The following is a 23,831-nucleotide window of genomic DNA, read 5'->3' as shown; positions in this document are numbered from 1 at the left end:
TTTAGATCACAGCTGTTGATCTTTCTAATGGGATTTCTTTTCATATGGATCTTATTTGACTTTGTAATTTTGCATTTGGGATATAAGCATACTCTGCTAAATAGCATCAAAATTCATCTTGTCTGACAAAAGGCTATGCAAATAAGCAGAATTAACTGGAATTGTGAATGGATATAATATATCAACTTTTCAATCTCCTCCCCCTCCAAAATACTTTCAGTCAATCATACATTAAGTTTTTTGAAAAAGTCAGCTATGTTATCTTCTGTAGTTTCATATGCTAGATTTCCTATAAATGCTGTGAATGGTGCAACTGAAGGAACTTTATCCATATCTACATCAGGACCACGAGCTGATTTAGGAGCTGTCGGCAACTTGGATCTGTCTATCTTTGGCTTTAAAAAATCCATGTCTAGATCTGAAATGACAATTTCTATATTGCTCACAATTGAAGAAGAAATTGTCTGATCAAATTAATAAATAACAGCTGATACCCCTGAATGTATTTATAAACCAAAACTCAGAAACTAATATTGTGCTACAAAAAGGGACATATATTATCAAAGATGTGCTCTATTTACAAGTCTATTGAATTAACTATAGAGTAAATAGAAGGATAATAAGGTGCACCTTCATGCACTTAAAACTCTACTTGTACAAGATTTTTTTTTTTTTTTCCTTTTACTGATGGTTGATTGCTTTGTTAAAAGAGAATACTTGGACTAGAATTTTTATATATCAGCTTGCAGTGCTTAATCATTTGTTAATACCAAGTGCTGATTTCTCTGGCAGCCTACATTCATAAGATTTTAATATATGCAAATGTGGCATCTATCCCAATACTAATATTAATTATAATCTACTAATCTTTCCATTCTTGATGATCTATTCCAATGGTCACAATAAGGAATACCCTTAACAATAAACATTTAGAATTTTTTGGAATATTTCAAATTAATTTCAGTGAGATACTGGTTCACATCTTTCACGTTTGACATTAAAATATTCAATAATATAGATAACCTTCCATGTCATTGCTCTCCATCTCTGCAGCCCAATCAGTTCTGGCTGGAGGTGCTTGATTAGATGACCCATCTGCCAGAAAATCTGTCAGGGCCATCTTGGTCCCCTTTATCTTCTTTTTTTTACCTAAAAGATGAATAAGGAAAATCTAATGAAAAAATAAACATGTAAATATGTTGTGCTTGTTGTGCAGCAAAATCAAAAACAGGATTAAAATCAAATGATAGATAAGCAGTTGCTAATGAGCTCATTGTGTCATTACCACATTCTCAATCATCATTTTTGAAATTCTTGTGGTGTCTTTCAATGTGGTTCATAAGTGTTTCTTGTTTTTCATATGGATTGGCTATTGGCTTTCCTGTTTGATTTTTTTTACAAGTCATTTATAGCCTTACATAGCATGCTGTTCTGTGCAAGCCAAGGGTCTGAGTTGAAAGCTGTACTTCGACCTATCAGCCTGTGCCAAAGTGAAATTGTTTTAGGGTGAAAAACAAATTTGATCTTTTTTACTATATTTTCAATTAAAAAAAAAAAGTCTAACAGATTGCTTTTTTGTCTGACATTTTGTCAGTCAGACAGATTTTGGGATACACTAACCTTTAATTGTAAACTTATAACACATTGCGTCTTGGTTGGAGATGTATCATTGGCACTCATACCACATTTTCCTATTTAATGCTTCATGTATGCATATGATGTAAGTACAATGTATTGTACAGAGATTTTGGTGGATGATATTTTTTTATTTAAATCGAGATGATGAATGAGGAAATAGAGGTGAGCCTTCATTGGCAAAATTTATTGCCAATTACAGTCTCCTGATTAGGGGTCAATGTCACAATGAATGTGGATGAATCCCTGGCCACACTCCCAAATCATGTTCACTCATATTCATAGTTGCACCCTGTGAATGTTGACACACCCTTTTCAAGACAAGATTTTGAATTAATTTTTTTTTATCTTGCATTATTTAGTATACATTACTATGGTATAGAATAACGTTTTTTTTATATTGTTTAATAATAAACTGCTTTGTCAAGCCCAGCGGGATACAACGGGGTAGTCATATAAAAATAATTGAGTGACAATTATTTATATATTTTGATATACATGTATACATTGCACATCTGAACAGAAATTCATTTAATATTTCATTTTATTCATGAAAATAAAAATATATATTACTTTCATGCTCAAAATCTGTATCTAAGGAGCCAATACGTAATTACATTTTAAAGTCAACTTAAGACGTAAAAAATATCAACTGGTATATTAATAAAATAAACAGTGCGAACAGACCCAAGGAGCAAACAAACAGGGTGTTAATATGTTCTGGGAAGGAATGCAGACCTATAGAACCCAGAACTACCAAATAATGTATGGGGATCACACCACGAGTTGAAATCTTAGCAATAAAGGTGTATAATTGTGCCTAACTTGACTATCACAGTAGAGCTTCTTTCGAGTTTGGCAGATTTATACAACTTTATTGCCAAGTCTTTCAAACTCCTGTGATCGTCCCCTTTAACCCTTTCACCGATTGCTGCCCAGAGAGAAGCTACATGTACTCTGGAAGATGGCTTCCCTGGCTACTATTACTCAAGTGGGAGATCTTCATAATAAATGTCAATAAAACTTGTATGTAGTTATTTGTGTATTTATTTCATTCACTAATACCATGTTCACAGTTTTGTTTATATTTTGATAATTTTTTCTTCTAAATATTCAAATCTTTAAATTTTCTGCATTATCTAGGTGAAATTCTCAAAATTCTGCTCTTTAACACCAAATCGTAATCTTTAAAAACAAAACGGCAATTTTGTGAGGCTGTACACACTGAATGATGTCCCTTCCAACTGTTTTGTACACAATACGACATTTTATGTCAAAAAAAAGTATACTAGATTGGCTTCAATTCTTCCATATTCTTTAAAAAAAAAATGTTCCCTCATTTCAAATTCTCATAAATTTCCACTGATTTTGAACAGTTTTCAACAAACGGAAGTGCCATGTTTACACTTTCATCTGGGTATTCATCACAGTAAGATACATTGTAACTCATGATTGCACTGTTTTAAACAGGAATGTAGAAAAGAGGTATTCCAATCCTGGTAAAACAGGACTCATCGTCAGCTGTCTGAAGCGTGAAACCTAGGACTCATCAGCGAAAGGGTTTAAGGGATCCTCCCCAAACTGTCCATGTACACTTGGATCACAGGGGTTTGTTACAAAATAACTCTTAACGGTTATTTTCGCCATATTGGATAGGGGACAGATTTTTTGTATAAAGGTGACAATACACCTTATCGCTATTTAGTCCATTCTGGGTAAAACAGTCATTTATACAACTTTCTGTTTAGGTCACTGGCCGAAAAATAGAGGTCATCAGTAGTGAGCTGAGGGAGAAAAAACTTTAGAAAGTGATCATCAAGAAACTTTGATATAGTAAGATCCACTTTTTTGAAATTAAAATAGAAGTAAAAAAATATTTTGTTTGAAGTATTTACGGTAGTTTAAACAGGTCTCATTAAAAAGTATCATGCATGGTGAATTATTTAAACAGGGTCCCAGATAGCTTCAACTGGATGAAAAAGTTGTGTAATTTTAGAACTCATCTGGAATGGAATAAATGTGGTTAGGTGTATAGTATGAAAGTAATGGACTCCAGGGACAAAACTTAAAGGGAGCCCAGTCGCCCATGGCCCCCAGATTTTGAGCTGGGCCCCTAAAATTTCAGTTGAACATATAGAAACTAATTATGAAATATCTGGTCTGAGCTCCTAGCTTGGAATTCCCAAGTTTAGTCCCTGTAATGGAAATCCCTTGGGCAGTGTTGGGTGGGAATTGTTCTGGTGGTGGATCAAATTGTAAAGGACACATCTCCATTAATCCTTAGTGAGTGTACATGGATCCGCTGTACCCTTGCAGTCGATCAAGAGGTGCTTCTAAATTTGCAGTATCTTGAGTTCATACATACGGCTATGCATGTTTCAAGCAACGGCTCTATTTTAATGATGTTTTCCTGTATTATTCACACCAGTTTTACCTGCATTATGAAAATCTGCCCCCTATCCAATATGGCCAAACTAACCAGGAAGAGCCCTATTACCAGGTTAACAATCCATACGAACCCTGTTTTTTAGGGTTTCAGATGGATAGTAAACCCAACAATTGAAACAAACCCCTGTGCTTGGACCATATTGTCTAAAGTGGAGATTAAATAAAGGTTTTTTTTCTGGCAATAAATCAAAAGAACAACCATGCTAGTCAATATGGCCAAACTAACCAGGAAGAGCCCTATTACCAGGTTAACAATCCATACGAACCCTGTTTTTTAGGGTTTCAGATGGATAGTAAACCCAACAATTGAAACAAACCCCTGTGCTTGGACCATATTGTCTAAAGTGGAGATTAAATAAAGGGTTTTTTTCTGGCAATAAATCAAAAGAACAACCATGCTAGTCTTAATGTGACGGCAGATCTTGTTCGACATGTCAACAATAAACGAAAGGACACGTCCGACGTTCATAACCACATGGTACTGTCAGACAGTGTTTCAGAGCGAGATCGGTAGAATTTAATGAAATACACCGCATAATAGGAAAATGTAAGGATGATCTGTGAAATGTTTGTGACATTATGGTTTTAAAAAGGGGTCTGAATGTTTTTCTTTTCTCGGCACATGTTTCTTTACCCTGTGCCGCCATTTTGCAGTGAATAAATAAAACCTTATTTTTTATTTCGATCAAATTGAAACTTGTTATAAATTATTATGACAGATAATTTATCTTAATAATTTTATGATAAAATAGGTTTTGATAGATTTATGCATAAAAGATGATTAACATTGACTTTTTTCTTTATTAATACGAACTTCCGTTTGATGCGGAGTTTCACAATTTCGTCGCATCCGTCCACAATCCACGACTTGCAGTACGATCTTTTTTTGCAGAAAACATGGTAATTACAAGACGGTGTATGTTGAGTTAAAACTAACACCGGAGGAAAAATTAACCCTAAGTTACAATGACGTAGGCCTGTGCATTTTAAAGGCTCAATTTGGCTTGTCACAGTCATGTCAATTTTTTTTTTATCTCATCTCTTTGATATCCTAAGCTTCCCAGACACTTGTCTCTCTATAAAAAAAACCCAACTTTATACTTTAATATAACACAAGGTAACCAACTTGTATTCCAGAAATGACACTTGGTAAGATAAGTCACGAAAAGTTTGGTATTCCCTGTATACAGTGTAAACCCCAGTTTTCTGGTCTTAAAAAATGAAGTCCCCTATTACAGTAGAAAATTCAATAAAAAAAAAAAAATTGGGAAAATTTCCCGAATTTTCTCATTGTACAATGTTGGTCTAATGAACTCAAAATCATTCAATTTTTTTTTTGTCGCGAATTTGAATATTCCAGATAGGCGCAGAAATCTACATCCATTTCTGGTCCTGTTTACATGAGACTTTGAATAAAATGTATATCTATCAGTCTAAGAAAGGAACTAAATACTAATTCATTTAAAAAAAATGTTTGTTATTAATAGATGTTACGTGATGACTGCGTTTCTTTGTTTACATTGCATATGACATCATTACTTAAATAACGTCACAACTAAAATCTCTAACAACAGAACCAAAATTGGAATCGTTACAGTATTTTCGTTTCTCTTTTTAACATTGTTGATTTAAAAAAAAATCATAGACATCGTCCCCATTCACAGGTAATTCCTGCCTTATATTAATGACAATTGGGAATCAAATTCAATGAAGAAAAACTTTCAGTAGAATTGAACATATAAATTCAGTTATGTTCAGTTACACCTGGATCATGCAGCTTTGTCAATTAATTCCTTAACAAAAGATTTCTATGTTTTTTTTGAGTTCTAGAAAAAACAAGGCTTCACTTATTCATGTTTTGCTGTTCCTAGAATACTTTGAGTATTTACAATTTCAACTGATGCAGTTATCATGGTTATCACATAAGACATGCCCTTTTGTAAATTTCATGCCATTAATTGAAAAATAATAACTGGATTTGTTTACACCAGAAATCAGGGAGGTTACCAAAGCAGGGTATTCACATATCTATATCTAACATTTTGTGACTTGTGCCCAACCTGTTCGAAGTCGAAGATAAAAGTAGATTGATTTCAAAACACGATTCAGACCATTTTTACTCAAAGATTTTATCCTTTAAACAGGAACAGGGGTAAAAGACATGGCCAATCAAGGTGCACTCAGTGGGTTGAAAGATGCTTCAGATTTTTATTTTCAAATATCACATTTGCACACAATACAAATCGTGTGGCAGCCGCAAGGCATTATTATATTTTTCCTTGATTCTGAATCATATAGAGGCTTCAATGCAAAAATGCCTTGATTTAGAATGCTTGTGGACTACAGCATCGGAAAGGTATGAGAAAAAAAACAATGCTCCTTTACTACAGCATTGGAAAGATATCACCAAAAACCAACTTAGCCAAAAAAAACAATTTTGGACAAGAATGTCCAATAAAAGGAGTACAAATGTTGGTCTGGTAAGGACTGATTTCAGCCTCAAATTTCAGGTTCATCTGACAAAAGATTTTGACCACTTTTTAAACACTTAAGTGTCTATTTCAATTGATTCAAGTAGTTTATGTGACAGATTTTAACTGATTTAGTCATAAAAACGATCCAATTCAAGCTCAAATATGAAAAATCTACCAAATATGCCATTTAGCATGACTTAATGGTGCTACTACCCGATATATGTGCATTGTATTTTCAAAAACAGCCCATAATTATGTAGCAGAAGCATTCTTCTGTCCAATAAATAACTAAAAGTTTACATTTTAATAATTTTGTAAAAATGCTATATTTTGGGCCCAAAAAGGGGTCTTATTAATTACTGGACCTACTCCTTTTTCCAATCACAGCATTTTACCGGGTCAGTCAGAGGAGGGGAAACAAACAATATTTTATTTTTGGCCTTGTACACAGTTCTACAAGTTGTACATACATGTATGCTACTTTTTCCGCCATAACGTAAGATCACACAAGTTCCAGTAAACTTTGACAATTACAGTGTACAATCGTGATAATTAAAAAAAGATTGATTTCATAATTATACAGTTATTGTTGCTTGATGTCAAAAGGTGTTTTGGAGCAAATCTATGGTTATTTGGAGATAAAATTCAACCAAATACCAAAAGTACACGTCCTTTGGTTTTTTTTAGTCTTTGTTTACTCCTTGGTTTAGATTGTTATTGTCATAGTCCAAAGAGTCTGAATGACATTGACAACAAGGGAAAATTTTAAGCAAATTAGTTAAGAGAACTTCTGTTCTCAATTCTATTCATAGAAAAACTAAACATCTAAACATGCTAAAAGGCTTAAACTTTTTATGAAGTTACACTTTTTATAATTAATTATTCAGGGCAAGATTAATGATGCAATTTGGCTGTTGTGTGTTTACTGTTACTGTTTATGGCTTCTTTATTTGTAGGATACCAAGTTGGGTATAAATGAACACCATTCAGCTCAGATATTAAATTTTCTGAGATTTTCTAGATATCAAAGAGGTCAGAGATTAAGAGCAGTAGAAATGTGTTTTGAAGAATTGAAGACTAGCAGGTAAGCTCTTGCTCTTGTAAGAATATAGGTATTATTAAAAGTAAATTGATCAAAATATTTTATTAATTTTATTATTTATATCTATCACAAATACTTGTTGTCTTGAACTAGCTACAATGTATGTTGACTAGGAATTTCTGATGAGTTGAAGTTTTCACCTGGTCCTGAACTTTGTCCCATATAAAGATATGTATTTTGACTATGGTCGACTCGAAAGCATTTAAAATTCATTATTTATCTTCATCTTATACTCATATGTCATAAAATGAGCTAGAGATTTAAATGAATTGAAGAGTTATACTGACAATACACATGTAATTAAATTTCTGGACACTGACCACCGTGTTGTTTTATGACATGATAAATAATAAGTGATACATTGTTATAGTTTATGAAGATTCATTTAAAATGGTTAAAAAACAATTAACCGTAATCACACGTTTACATGAGTTTGGATGTGTATTAAATGGGAGTAAGACTTCCATTGGTGATCATCCCCAAAACTACTCAATTGGCATCTTTAATCTTTTTGTATTTTCTTGTGCAGAAAAAGATTGAAATCTATTTTTTTTAATCACTTGTATATATTTCGAAATGAACAAATTGTCAGCTTTACATAACTTAAATAATACTTAGATTGATTGAAAATTACTCTCTTGGGTAAAATCACATGAGACTTAAAAGTGTTTTTACAATAATAAAAGATCATAACATACAAATACATCGATCTAATACCAGAATATCATCCCCTTCTCATATTTATTCTGATTTTTTACCTTAACAAGCTTGGCAAAATAAAAGATAAAGATGGAAATACATTATCACAAGCAATGTTATCTCTGATTTAGATACATTTGTACATGTGAGAATAATTGTTAAATTATAAAAGTTCCTACTGAGTACATGTACATCTTGTATTTTACAGACTTGATGAGACAACTTATACTATAGATGAGGTGACAGATATGTTAGATGGCTTGTTGTCTGTGGTGAGAGGAGAGGTGGAGTCAGAACTTATCAACACTTCTCATACAAACATTTTGTGTATGAGACAAATGTTTCAGCAAGCTGAGAAATGGCATCTTAAACTTGCAGCAGATATTTCAGAATTAGAAAATAAGTAAGTTATAGTGATTACACTTTTAAAGGCATGCATTTAATTATCTACCATTTCACTGCAGTTTTACGTAGATACTATATATAATTAAACAATTCTGATAAAATTCCCGTTTTATGCGACCGCAAAAATTGAAGATATTTTGGTCATTTATTGGTATCACACTGTCATCGTCTCATCGTCGTCGTCCGAAGACTTTTGGTTTTCGCACTATAACTTTAATATAAGTAAATAGAAATCTATGAAATTTTAACACAAGGTTTATGACCATAAAAGGATGGTTGGGATTGTTTCTTGGAGTTGAGGTCCCAACAGTTTAGGAATAAGGGGCCAAAAAGGGGGCCAAATAAGCATTTTTCTTGTTTTTGCACCATAACTTTAGTTTAAGTACATCTATGAAATTTAAACACAAGGTTTATGACCATAAAAGGAAGGTTGGGATTGATTTTGGGACTTTTGGTCCCAACAGTTTAGGAATAAGGGGCCCAAAGGGTCCACATATAAACTTTGTTTGATTTCATCAAAAATTGAATAATTGGGGTTCTTTGATTTGCCAAATCTAACTGTGTATGTAGATTCTTAATTTTCGGCCTTGTTTTCAAATTGGTCTACATTAAAGTCCAAAGGGTCCAAAATTAAACTAATTTTGATTTTAACAAAAATTGAAAACTTGGGCTTCCTCGATATGCTGAATCCAAACACGTACTTAGATTTTTGATTATGGGCCCAGTTTTCAAGTTGGTCCAAATTAGGATCCAAAATTATTATATTAAGTATTGTGCAATAGTAAGTAATTTTCAGTTGCATAGTATTCAGCTAAAGCAAGAAAAAATTGCACAGTATTGTGCAATAGCAAGAAATTTTCAATTGCACAGTATTGCGCTAAATCAAGAAATATCTAATTGCACAATATTGTGCAATAGCAAGAAATTTTCAATTGGAGTTATCTTTCTTTGTCCAGAATAGTAGTTGAATCAACTTAAATCATTGTTTTATACAATATACAATGTATATTCACTTTTACAACCAACTGATAAATTAAAACAATCTTTACCATTTAGTGATATTTGTCCATTTGACTTCTATATATTTGCAGAAAAAAAATCTTAAAAATTCATTTTTAAAAATTAATAATTTTTTTCTTGATCTGTGTTGATATATAATACATACGAACTCTGACTATTAATTTCATAATTTTGGGTCAATAAATAAAAGTTTCCCATTAGGTCTCTATGTTAATTTTATTTTTTGAAGTGTTGATTACCTGATGGAGTAAGTATAAGTGGTGCAACGGCCTTCCAACCAAAACAAAAACAACATACATGTGCTTTTAAAGTTTGTTTATTTGTACCATGTGACTTTACCAATTTAAATATTAAAGGACACCAATGAAATTAATCATCACTTCAGATTATTGTTTTTATATCATTATATAAGTTGACTATTAACTATACACAAACTTTTCATGCTTTTAGCATGGTGAGTTACATAAAAAGACAAAGAGGCTCTGAAAAGTGTTATTAAAAAACAGACTAAAGTTAATATACATTAAGGTATTCATTAATGTGCAAAATGCACATCGCACATCTAGGAAGCAATTACATGACATGAAATCTTATTTTGTTTGTTGGTCAGTACAGGTCTTCTTTATATTCAAATATACAAAGTCACATGGTACAAATAAACAAACTTTAAAAGCACATGTATGTTGTTTTTGTTTTGGTTGGAAGGCCGTTACACCACTTATACTTACTCCATCAGGTAATCAACACTCCAAAAAATAAAATTAACATAGAGACCTAATGGGAAACTTTTTTATTTATCGACAAAAAATTATGAAATTAATAGTTAGAGTTCGTACGTATCATATATTAATATATATCAAGAAAAAAATTATTAATTTTTAAAAATGAATTTTTAAGATTTTTTTTCTGCAAATATATAGAAGTCAAATGGACAATAATAAGCACTTTTTTTACATTTAAATATTTTATGATGTATTTAAATGAGTTGTTATTGTTGCAAACTCCATTAGAAATTTGAATCGAGATCAGTTTTGGAATTAATGAAAGAGGGACGTGAAAAAAAATTGGGGGGGTGGGGGGTGGGAGGGATAAATTTTTCTCATTTCAGATTTCATAAAAAGAAAATTTCTTCAAACATTTTTTTGAGAGGATTAATTTTCAACAGCATAGTGAATTGCTCAAAGGCAAAAAAAAATTAAGTTCATTAGACCACATTCATTCTGTGTCAGAAACCTATGCTGTGTCAACTATTAAATCACAATCCAAATTTAGAGCTGAATCAGGCTTGAATGTTGTGTCCATACTTGCCCCAACCGTTCAGGGTTCAACCTCTACGGTTGTATAAAGCTGTGCCCTGCAGAGCATCTGGTTTCAGTTTGTATACATCACATTTGAATAGTGTTTATATTCTTGTTGTTAATGTCCACAAAGGATTTCTACTTGCAAGAAAATATTTTGATAGCAGATAGTAAATCTCTAGTTGTGTGGTAACTTGGTTCAAAATCTCAGATAGTAGATATTTAAAAAAAATAAAAGGAGATTTGGTATAACGAGACAAAGATCCACCAGAGTCAAAATGACATGAATGTAATCAAATAAAGGTTTGCCTTACATTAATGTCTTTCCATGCATAATATTTTGACCCTTGAAATACAATACAGATCATGGGCATAGTATAATGTTTTTTTTTCAATACATGTAGATGTTATTGTTTTAGTTTCTATTCATTTTAAGTCTCCACCAGTACTTTAGTAAGTAGAACAAACAAAAAAGAAAAGTACTCTTTATTATTTGACTAACGTTTTGTTTATAAATTGTAGAGACCTTTTAGAGAACATTGCAGAATTTGAAGAAGAAAATTTTAGAGGAACGAAAAGAGATACCGATTTAAATAGTGTATTGAAGAATGTTAAACTAGTACCATTAAATGAAACAGGAGGAACATCATTATTACACATGGTAAATAAAATGTTTTGATTTACGTTAAAATTCATTTGAATTGATGTTAATTCACATGTTGCAGTAATAAGGTATGCTTGATATCTTTTTATACGACCACAAAAATTTAAAATGACAGATCGTTGCCAGATAATAACTTTAGTATAAAATAATAGAAATCAATGACATTTAAACACAATGTTTATAACCACAAAAATAAGGTTGTGATTGATTATGGGGGTTATGGTCCAAAAGGTTTAAGAATTAGGGGCCCAAAGGGGCCCATACAAGCATTTTTTTAGTTTCAGGAGAATAAAATGTGTATAAATATTTCAATTGCCCTGAAAACACACGGCAATGTTAAATATCATAAGTAGAATTTATTTTAAGGGTTATGGGGCAAACAGTGTAGAAATTAAGGGCCAAAAAGGGGCCAAAACAAGAATTTTTCTAGTTTCAGGGCAATAACTTGTGTGTAACTGTATGGATCTCTTGATATTGTACCACAAGGTTCCATATAAAAAATGGAAGGCTGTGATTGAGTTTGGGGTTAATTTCCCCAAACATGTAGGAATAAGGGTTAATTAAAAGGGCAAAAAAGGAGCATTTTTCTAGTTTACAGACAATAACTTGTGTTAAGATGTGTTGATCTCACTGAAATTATATTACAAGGTTTCCTACTACAAACAAAGGCTGGAATTAAGTTTACCTTAAGTGTATGAATCTCTCTGAAATTATACCACAAGTTTCCATACTGCAAAGGAATGGGTATGGGGGATATGGCTCAAATAATGTAGCAAATAAGAGCAAAAAAGGGGGAAACCAAGGGTTTTTCTGGTTAAAGGACAGTTTAGACAATATAAAAGCAGTGTAAGGGATGTAACCCAATTCCATTTAAAAAATACTGTTATATATATGTTTGATTACCTCCCTTACACTGCTTGAAACTTATGATTTAAGAAATGAGATGATTAGCTGTATTTTTTTTAGAAGTTATTATTAATTAATATTGGTTTAACATGTTTAAACCATGACTGTAGGACATTTTATATTTTGATATTTTCTGATGTTTTTAAATGAGTAGTTATTGTTGCAAACTCCAAAAGAAATTTGAAGTGATATTTTTTGGGGGATAAGGGAAAGAGGGAGGTGAAAAAAAATGGGGGGAAAGGGGGGGGAAATAAGAATTTGTTGGGGTGGGGTGTACAAGTTTTCTCATTTCAGATTTCAGAAATTAAAAAGAAAAGTTCCTTAAATATATTTTTTAAGGGGATTAAAATTCAACAGCAAAGTAAATTGACCACATTCATTTTGGGTCAGAAACCTATGCTGTCTATCAACTATTTAATCACAATCCAAACTCAGAGCTGAATCCAGCTTTAATGTTGTGTACATACTATTCAGGGTTCAACCTCTGCAATCGTATAAAGCTGTGCCCTGCAGAGCATCTGGTTAAACAAGGTATCTCGTACATATTTTTAAAAGTTTTGAAGAGGTAAAGAGAATGAATGTTAAATAAAGGCAACAGTAGTGTACTGCTGTTAAATATATATAGTCATAAATCAGTTAAGTGAAAAACAAATACTGTAAATACAGAAATTAATGCGAGGTTTTTATTATTGCGAAAAATGCGAATGAGTTGTTAACGCAATAATTTAAACTCGCAATTTGAAATATTTAATATGAATTTAACAGGATTATTATCAACATCGTAAAAAATAGAATCACATTTAAGTCTAAAATGACAACATCGCAATAATAAATGCACGCAATAATTTCTGAATTTACAGTAATCATTGAACTCCAATCATCTTGCCTTTGCAAAAGTGTTTTCTTTAAATGATAAAATGTAACAGTTGCTAACTCTGGTGTGACATTATTTTCAGTTATATCTAAAACAATTTTTATTTTTTATTGATTAGATTAAAATAGCTACAGAATAGTTTAATTTTTTTGCAGAAAATTGAAGAGTTAGAACAAGAAAATTACAAATTAATGAATGAGAATATGAAAGCTAAAGAAAAGTTGGTTTCACTAGGAGGACAGGTAATTGTAGTATATGTTTCTTGAGAGTCAGTTTATTATTTGAAGCCTCTTGATACATTTTTCTTTTCTGACTGTTAACTAAGTCCATTTGATAAAGGATGTATACTGATTGATATTTTTGTCTTAAATACACGATTTTTTATTAGTTTAAATAGGCTAATTTAAACTAGCTTTCAGTTTTAAGCTGAGTATTCTCAGTTCTGTACTGTGTCTTTAGTGTTTTTGTGTTTTTTGTATTGATATATTGAGTGAGTTATTTCCTGATGTGAAAGTACTTTAATTCAAGGGTAGCAATTTTCGTGGTTTGAGCTATATTTACACGTTCGTGGATTTGTAAGTTTGTGAATTTAAGTTTTGTAAAATATCAATAATTGAAAAATTAAAGCCTTAAGAAACAAAGGATTGAAGGAAATTGCAAAGTAAACAGGGCTTATGACATTTCCACAGATTTTTCAAATTGTCATTCTTTCATTTGTGCCAATTTCATTTTTTCATTTGCGCCGATTTTAAATTTGCTCCTTATTGCATTTGCAGTTTAACACAGTTGATTAAATACTTGTACATGTATTGAAGGTATATTGGTAAAATAGAATAGATGAAATCACAAGAAATAAATATATTAGATTAGTGTTGCCTATAAATACTCGGCAAGAACAGATTTATGATTTTAATGTTTTCTGTTTTTTATGAATTTTAATAATGTAAATATAGTTTTAATTTGTAATTTTAGTATAAGCAGAGTGATTTTATCCAAGGTTTTTGCTTCTTTATTTTAAAGTATGTGAACGTAGTGCATTTTAACTGACTTATCCTGCTCGAGATTCTACTTCCACCTTCTCGTGGTGAGCACAGGACAACAGTCATACAATGTATATATAATATAACATAATAATATAATAAGATTAATGAAAAATAACATTCACCTGTAATTTACCTGTAAAAAAATCGGTGCAAATGAACAGAAAAATCGACGCAAATAAAAGAAAAAATCTGTGCAAATGAAATGCAGATCGGCGCAAATGCAAAACACTGAGTAAACATTGACCTGTGTAAATCGTAGTGATAACACTAATTAACCCATGATAACAGATTAAATACCATCAAAGGTGTTAATTAGACCATAAACATGTCACCTAAAGAAAACAGTAACATAAACAAATGCTATAAACACCTCTTGAATTGTCAAATAATTCTTATCAAAATCAAGCTCAGCATGAAACTATTATTTCCCATCAGTACGAGAACTATGAGGATATAAAATGAACACTTTATCATACTAGCATATCGATCAATACCAGAAATCTGACTTTCATCGATCAAAAATAGTTTTTATGAGAATTAAAAGATCCATAGTTGTAGTTAAGGTTATTAAAGATTAAATGGGTATAATTCTGCATGCGGTTGTAGATTTGTGACTGCTATTAAAGTATTCTCAGATTTGGCGTTATTCAATATATTCTCTGGATCATATCAGTAGTCAAACCTACCGATGGGGATCTTGCCATGTCTTGATTTGGACAATGGTTGTTTTATTTCGTAGGACACTTAAATTCGTGGATAAAGTAATCCACAAAAATCGGTACCCCTTGAAATTAAGTACTTTCGCAGTAGTTTTTATATCCCACTTAGAGGTGTTTTTTTGGTATGTGCACTAGTCTATCCATTCGTTTGTCCATTCATCATGAGTAATAAGATAGATCTATATATATATATATGGTACATTTCTAAATTTTTTATATTTCCTTCATTTGACTTGGGCCTTAGTGTTCAAGTCATGTGATTAGGTCCATTTTCAGATAAACAGTAGGTCAACTATGTATGGTGTTAAATTTTTTGTGGTTTGGTCTGTTTTTTAAGATACTACAAGTAATAATTAAGTCAACTATATTTGTATTCAAATGATTTTTAGGTGTACATGTCTGTTTTTATGCCCACATAAGATAGAAGAGGGGCATTATGTTTTCTGGTCTGTGCCTCCGTTTGTCCCTTTGTTCGTCCATCCGTTCATCCTGCTTCAGTTTAAGTTTTTGGTCAAGGTTGTTTTTGATGAAGTTGAAGTCAAATCAACTTAAAACTTAGTACACATGTTCCCCATGATAGGATCTTTCTAATTTTAATGCTAAATTATAGTTTTGACCCCAATTTCATGTTCCACTAAACATAGAAAATGATAGTGTCAGTGAGAAGTTCAGGTTAAAGATTTTGGTCAAGGTAGTTTTTGATCAAGTTAAAGTCACATTGACTTGAAACTTAGTACACATGTTCCCTATGATATGATCTTTCTAATTTCAATTCCACATTAAAGTTTTGACCCTAATTTTCATGGTCAACTGAACATGGAAATTATAGTGTGAGTGGGGCATCCATGTACTATGGACACATTCTTGTTCTAGTCTTATCTGATCTTAACCTCATTGTCATGGTCTGTTGGTCAGAATTGAGTTTTGTGTTAAGTCTTCTTATCAGATTCTGTAAGAAATAAGTCAACTATTTTGTATCAAAATTGAGAATGGAAATGGGAAATATCATATGTCAAAAGAGAGGGGAAAAAACTGACCAAAGAGCAGATAACAGCTGAAAGCCACACATGGGTGACCTGGTTACACTGAGAAAATCCTGCACCCTGGGCATGTGTAATGTTTTCATATCTAACTGGCACTTTCGTCTGAGATCTGACCATTCCCTCATTTCGATGGTCAACTCACTTGGCAAGCCTTGCTTTTTTGTCTGTTTCTTAATTACCGGTAAATATAAGTTTGTACAAATAAATTTTATATTTTCCTACACTGTTCCAATATTGTATATCTATACAGGTAAAATCCAATTCATATACTAGCAATTTCTATGGCATCTTCTAGTTTTATATATGTTTCTTGCATGCATACTTGAAAGTTTTAGATTAAAACTTCTGCTTCATGGTTGACAATTTTAATGTATTACATAATAACAATATTTCTCACCTTTTTACAGGCTGCAATACAAGAACTAGCTTCAGCTGTAAAATCAAGTGGAAAGGTAAATGTTACAAAATAGAAAAGTTTTGATGATTTTCTTATTGAGAATTTGTCAAAACAGTAATGAAAATTTTCCTCACTGGAAATATTGTCAAAACATTTAAGTCCTTTGAGGTTTAGCAAAGAGTTTCAGTACTGATAATGGAATATATACAATGTATTTACTTTTCATATCCAATTTTAGGTACATGAGAATGTTGTAATTTAAAATGAAATATAAATTATTTTCATAGATGGCTAGTGTTCAAAAGATTCCTCTGTTATATGTCATTGTCCTCGACTGAAGTAAAAACATATTTAGTCTATAGATTGGTAAATATGTCATTTGTCTGATTGGAATTCTTTTTATGTTTGAATGATAACTTCCTTAGATTTTTATGGTATTAAAAAATGCATATTTTATCTTACAGGTTTCAGAAAGTGAACTTGAAGAAACAAGAGAGAAAATGGCAAAACTAGAGCTAGAGCTAGAAAAGGTAGTTTTAAGTTCGCAAAAAAAGTCTAAGTTTGAGAATTACAAATATTTAAGTCCTAATTTCTTGTGTGGTAGCTGTATTTTTATTTCATATGTTTCAATAAATGAAAAAAAGTTGTCTTATTGTGATTAGAAAGCAAAATATTTTTACAACCGCTGCAGACGGAGGTACAGTTTTTGACAACTACTGCCATTAATTGTTCTTTGCAGTATCATTCAATCAAACACAAATTAAAATGCTTCAGGGTTAGTTTGTCATAGTTGGCACAAATATACCTGTCAAAATAAGCAATGTAAGAAAGAAATCTGATTTAAAAAAAAAACTTTTTTTATTGCATGCATAATTTTCACTTTGTTTTTGCGGCACCTACATAAATGTGAAAATTTGACCAGAGTAAATTTCCCTGTCTATTCTTAACTTATAGCTGTTGAGAAGATTTTAACATAAATCTTAACTAATGTTACAAATGTAGATTACACAAAATTAATTGGTCAGCTCATTACACTCTGAAGGTTTTAAGTGTTGATCAAATGTTAATAAAACAAAATGTGTATTGTTTGTATTTTTAGAGTAAGAAAAGTAGTCCTTCAGCAGGTGATGTGGACAATGACTTGGTATCTACTAAACATGAATTATTACGGATTAGAGAAATGCTAGAATTAGCTGAGAAGGTAATAATAACATTCAGGTTTTTCATGTAGAACTTAAGATAGTAGAGGTACAACACAATCTTCTGCATGATCAGAAGGTATATAAGTAGAAAAATGAACTAGATGATTTATTATGGTAATTCAATGAATTCAATCAGATACTGTAAATTTAGAAATTATTTTGAGGTTTAGTTTTAAAGTGCCAGTCTGCCTAAGAATCAGGCAGTGGTGAAAACATGACCAAAATACCCCACCCAATTTGACATTGATTTCAATTTATTAAATGTAGTTATACACAAAAATAACTTTCATTTCTGTTTTCTGTTCTGGTAATAGAAGATACAATTTGGTTGCACTAGAAATTTACAAATAAGGGGAGATAACTCTGTAATTTGCTATCATTCTAACCAATTTTCTAACCAAGTTATTTGATATTGCCAAACACACATAAACGAAAGACCAATTATTTTTAACTGAGGATGATGATTAGTAATAAATAGCATGAATAGCTCGGTGGGTTTTTTCTGATCATGTTTTGATTTTTACCTAAATTGCCTGATTCTTACAAAGACTGGCACTTTAAAATGTGAATATGCAACTGATTGAGTATAGCAATAATAAGAACCTGCATATAATTTAAATATACCTGTATGCAGATTTTCTAAAATTACAATAACTAATTCACACAATAAGTTCTAAATTTACAGTTTGAAAAAGGAAACTATTGTTGTTCCTGTTCTACATCTAGACCTGTCGTCAACCTTAATTTCTTTTCCTATGTCTAATAGGTAGTTTAGCTCTATTGTTACTTCATTGAATTAAAAAAAAATCATTCATGGCATATTCTATATACAAGAACATGAACTCTTTAAAGAAAGGACATACAGTGCACTGAGAGGATAAGAACTTGCATTCCAAATTATTTAAGACAATTATATGACTCCATGTAGGAATATAGTTAAGGTACTTAAACTGTCTTCCAAAAAAAGGGAGTCAGCCTCAAGTTTAATAAATACTTCATTGGACCACAGTTAAGATAGAGTATATTAAGTGGTCTACAATCATTTAACATAGCAAACAGATTTACCTAACAGAGCATTATAGTCTGTTACTGTTTAGTCAATGTACATGTATATTGCTCTTGTGCTCAAAACAAGAAAGTTAGAAAGAACAAATAAATTTTTACACATATCTTTACCAAGAACTTTTATAGAAGGTCCGAGACCACAGTTATCTTGCAGTGCATTTTTTTTTAGACAATAAATGAAAATTTAAAAAATACTACCAGTGTGTTCTCAATAATATTTTTACAGTGTGTTGTACTACTTTTGATACAAATTATAAGAAAATTTCATCAGCTCTAAGGGAGCTACCATTTGATTTTTATGGGGGGCTAGGATGAAAAATTTTGTCCTGCATTTTTTTTTAGTTGTAATCTCTGTCCTGCCTTTTTATTTTTCACTCTATCCGATCCTGCTTTTTTTTTTTTTTTTTAGTTTATCCTGATTTTTTTTTACATAAATTGTCATCCTGCCTTTTTTTTACTCAAAACTCCTGTCCTGCCTATTTTTTTCAAATTTCATCCTAGCCCCCAAATCACCACTTTACTTTAAAATTCATGACCCAATTTTTTTTTAAAGTGTCATTTAACCCCCCTACTTGCTAGGTGAGGCATAAAACATAGAGAAATAAATTTGGAAGTGGTATAAAAAGAATTGTCCACACTAAGGACTATATTCATGGACAACGAAAAAATCAAAGGACAATAACTGTGGTCTTGGACCAGAACATGTTTAACACTGTCAAAATAGTGACTACTTTTACAAATTATTTATAGTTATATTTATCATTTCCCAGAGTGCAATTTATTATTTAATTATTTTACAGGAATTGGAGAAGAAGGTCAGCCAAACAAATCCATTTAGAAATTTAAAGAAGATGCTGGTTTCTAAAAATGATCAACTAAAACAGCTGCGGAAAAGATTATCAAAGTAAGAAAAAAGTATCCTTAGTCATATGACCTGTTATACCCTCTACATAGTTTAAGTTTATATTAAGGTAGATTGCTTGCCAAGATAGGAGGAGCTTGAGTGTTTGATACCTAGCTGACTTTTAAATTTGTGTTATCATAATAACTGCTATCAATAAAGAAAGTCTGACAGGACCGAATTGTTTTGTTCAGAATGTACTTTCATGTACATCAAATTTGTCAGATGGCATCTATAGGACTTATTGCTCTTAAATGAATCTTCAAGATGGCAAGGCAAGACAGAATCTACAAGTCACAGTTCTGAAATTGTCACTCAACTCATTTCTTTCCCTTAAGTGTTGATTTACACAGATTTATGAGTAATATTGCATATTATTTTGAATATTATCATAAAAAAGCAAAAATGATCAGCAAGTTCAGATCTTGAAACAGGTAAGCATAGATGAAATAGTCAGGTGTCTTCAGGTATGATAATTATAGTGTCCAGTAATTGTTGCTAGAGATACACATAGACCCAGGCAAGACCACAGACTCTTTGTAGTCTCTAGTTTAAACAACAGGTTTTTACTTATTCAATTTATCTTGCAGCCCCCTATGAACAAGTAGGGAAAACTAACCTCACTTAACCTGCAGTATATGATAAATAGAAATATGATCAATGATAAATGAGTGTGTGTGTCAAGTATGCCTATAATGGAATTAATTTTTAGTTTAAACATATTTTATTAACTCAGAGAAAAATGGATTGAACACAAGTAAGGCATACTTATGAAGTCCGCTTCGAATGACAAAAATTTACAATACAATATTAATATGAGCATGCAATATCAAAATTAACAATATTTTACGAGGTCTATCAATTGAGAAAAAAAATGAAACAGAAATAAATGTAAACATTGAAAACGATGATTATGATGATAATGATGACGTGGATGAACTGTAAATACATTTTTCTACATAACAAGAAATCTCTCAGACCTTTTTATAAATTCAAATACTTGTTTGAATATATTCACGTTTTGTGCATACGAGAGGTTTCGGATTACCAGATGTAAGTAACTTAACATTCAGTATAAGGTCATCAGGAAGCCATCTTAGATTGTTCATCAGAATTTCTCTCTGGTGTGTATATAAAGAGCAGTCAAAAAGGAAATGGTGTACAGTCTCAATGTAGAATCCACAAAAGCAAGATGGATCAGCAATTATATTGACTCTAAACAAGTCATAGTTCAAGCAAGATGAGTAGCATCTGAATTGTGTTAGAATCATATTTAGTTTCCTCGGTCCATATAGATAGTGTTTAGGTACATCTTTATTTGTGAAATTCAACCTTTTTAATTGGATTTTAAACTTTGATATTGAGTCTGATTTTTAAAGGGACAAATAGGTATGATTCCATAGGTTAATAGTTGATGGTATAAAAGATTCTTTAGTAAGAGATAATCTACAAAAAGGAAAAATGATGTCATTGCCATTTCTCAAGAGATATGCAGTTGGGCTCTGTACACTAGGTGGAACAAGTTTGCATAGATAATCTGGAGCTTGGTTATGTTAAATGTTGAATTTTCGTCATTTCATACAGAATTTCAGATTTTGTAAATATAGGCAAACCAGTAACTACTCTAGCAGCTTCTAGCTGCAAACTTTCAAGTTTATTAACATATCCTATCCCACAATTATTCCAAACTTCAGTTGCATATTCAAAAATTGGTCTTATAAATACTAAATAAACTTTTTCTACAAAGTTGATACTGAGTTTTCTCAGGATATTTGAATGTTTCGTAACACTGATAATCAGATTATCTATATGACAGTTCCACCGAGCATCAGAGCAAAATGTACCCCAAGGTGTTTGTGACATTTTTTTTTATCATTTAAGCAGAATTTTAGAATGGGCACATCTTTATTTGAAAAATCATTATTTCTGTTTTGTCTAGATTAAAAGACATAAGCCACCTCCGTGACCTTATTTATTAATTAATTTCTATACTTTTTAGGTATGAAAGTGTAGCAGATGAAGATTGAAGCATAATACAGCAATAACTCACTTTTATCATTGTGTTCATAAATGTATATCCCTTTAGCAATTATGCTTTATGAACAATATGTGAAACTCTGGTGTCCTTTAGTTTTATTATTTAGGATCAATATATTTGTCATTAATACATATATATTATTTGTTTTAGGTTATTCATTCAAACTTCTGTTAAAATCTCTTGAGTCATATCTTCTATTTCAAGTATAAATGCACTAGATACAGTATTGAACTTTAAAAGATCTGTTTATGAATTCTTAACTTCCCTTTCATTGTTCAAATGGATAACAGCAAGGAATTACATACCTTGATTACAGGAAAACTTGTTCATATAAGTGCAAAAATACTTTGTTTATAGATATGATTTTTAAACAATTTAGTTAATTTGTTAATAGATATATAGATTAGAAAAGTCCATACAATAAAAGTGAGTGTTAGTTCACGTCTGTCATATTTGTATTTTTTAAATTATTTTGTTATGAATTAGGATGTGACTTTATCTCACTCAAATTGTTGCAATTTTTTCATGTCTGGCGACATTTGAACCCAACAATATGGTATGGATTCATCACATTGTTAAAAGTCCTTAGTCGGCCTATATTCTATTACATTTGTACTACCATTCAATTTAACTCTGATTGATAGTTGTCTCATTGGAGATCATACCACATCTCATTTTTATATTTGATATCAATTGTAAATTTGTTATGGTGTTTAAATAGTTAAAAACATTATAGCAGTTGTTTGTGTAAGTTTCTATTTCTACTATCTTTTATACATTGTAAGGTTGTAATTAATTTGTGAATATCATTGACTACTGTACTCATATATTTAAATTAATTTCTGTAGTATGACTTAAAGTTATGTGTTGATATTGTAAAATAAATAGCCTTTACTTTCTGTTTTACAAACTGTATAATGTATAATAAAGAATTTTTTGTACAAATTATGTGTATCATTTATTATGTACTTTTATCAGTGTATCACCCTCTGCTAACTAACGACCTAACTTATGTACAAATTAATAAAAGAAAACAGGAGTGCACACGCTGAAATGTCTCACCTTCTTTACTAAACATTGATATAATGTTAATATTCCTAAATAAAAAGCTTTACTACAAGTATCACATACAATCAACATGATCGAATCTAAGAGAATGAGGTCAAAGTCATATAAACCAAACGAGAAATACATGTACATCTTACAATCATTCAAAACACTACAGTTGACCTACTGCTAAAAGTATCTAAGAAATAGACTTAAGTTAGGAAACTAAGCATTGACCAATGGACCATGAAAAATGATGTCAAGGTCAGATGAACCATACTAGACAGATATGTACTTCTTACAATCCTTCCATACAACAAATATTGTTGACCTATTTCTTGAAGTATAAGAAAAACATACTGAAACACAAAAACTTTACACAGAGCAATAAACCATGAAAAAGAGGTCAAGGTCAAATACAACCTGCCAGACTAACATGTATATCATAAATATTTCCATACACCAAGTATATTTGACCTATTGCATATAGATAGTATAAGAAAAAAGACCAAAACTCAAAAACGTTGCTTTGACCACTGAACCATAAAAATGAGGTCACCGTCAGACAACACCTGCCAGTTGGACATGTACACCTTACAATCCTTCCATTCACCAAATACACTAGACCTTTTGCCTATAGCATGAGATATGGACTTGACCACCAAAACTTGACCTTGTTCAATGATTCATGAAATGAGATCAAGGTCAAGTAAAAATTGGCTGACAGGCATGAGGACCTTGCAAGGTACGCACATACCAAATATAGTTATTACAAAAAATCTTAACTTTTTTTTTCAAGTAGTCACTGACCTACCTAAATGAGGTCAATGACAATGGACTGACACTTCGTA

The 23,831-nt window shown here is 31.3% G+C and overlaps 2 protein-coding genes across 4 annotated transcripts in view; one reads left to right on the top strand and one right to left on the bottom strand.

Annotated features, from left to right (window-relative positions):
• Positions 1-4,741, bottom strand: part of LOC134708054 (eukaryotic translation initiation factor 4B-like) — a 35,081-nt gene extending 30,340 nt beyond the window's left edge. For both annotated transcript variants that reach the window (XM_063568330.1, XM_063568331.1), the window contains exons 1-3: positions 4,718-4,741; positions 1,024-1,149; positions 231-418 (exon numbers count right to left, since the gene is read on the bottom strand). In XM_063568330.1, coding sequence (XP_063424400.1) covers positions 231-418; positions 1,024-1,149; positions 4,718-4,730 — 327 coding nt within the window. In that variant the 5' untranslated portion in view covers positions 4,731-4,741. The remainder of the gene's footprint in view (positions 1-230; positions 419-1,023; positions 1,150-4,717) is intronic.
• Positions 4,742-4,902: 161 nt separating this feature from the next.
• On the top strand, positions 4,903-22,981 carry LOC134708056 (leucine zipper transcription factor-like protein 1). Of its 2 annotated transcripts, none has more exons than XM_063568332.1 (10): positions 4,903-4,983; positions 7,514-7,641; positions 8,567-8,761; positions 11,604-11,742; positions 13,681-13,767; positions 16,738-16,782; positions 17,192-17,257; positions 17,827-17,928; positions 19,795-19,898; positions 21,895-22,981. In XM_063568332.1, the coding sequence occupies exons 1-10, from the start codon at positions 4,981-4,983 to the stop codon at positions 21,920-21,922; spliced, it is 897 nt and encodes a 298-aa protein (XP_063424402.1). In that variant the 5' UTR covers positions 4,903-4,980; the 3' UTR covers positions 21,923-22,981. The 2 variants fall into 2 exon arrangements, with proteins under 2 accessions (XP_063424402.1, XP_063424403.1); XM_063568333.1 differs by having other exon boundaries at positions 4,925-4,999.
• The last annotated feature ends 850 nt before the right edge of the window (positions 22,982-23,831 follow it).

Source organism: Mytilus trossulus, chromosome 2 (assembly GCF_036588685.1).
Source record: "Mytilus trossulus isolate FHL-02 chromosome 2, PNRI_Mtr1.1.1.hap1, whole genome shotgun sequence".
NCBI classification, from domain to species: Eukaryota; Metazoa; Mollusca; class Bivalvia; order Mytilida; family Mytilidae; genus Mytilus; species Mytilus trossulus.
This window is presented reverse-complemented; position numbering and strand designations above follow the sequence as displayed.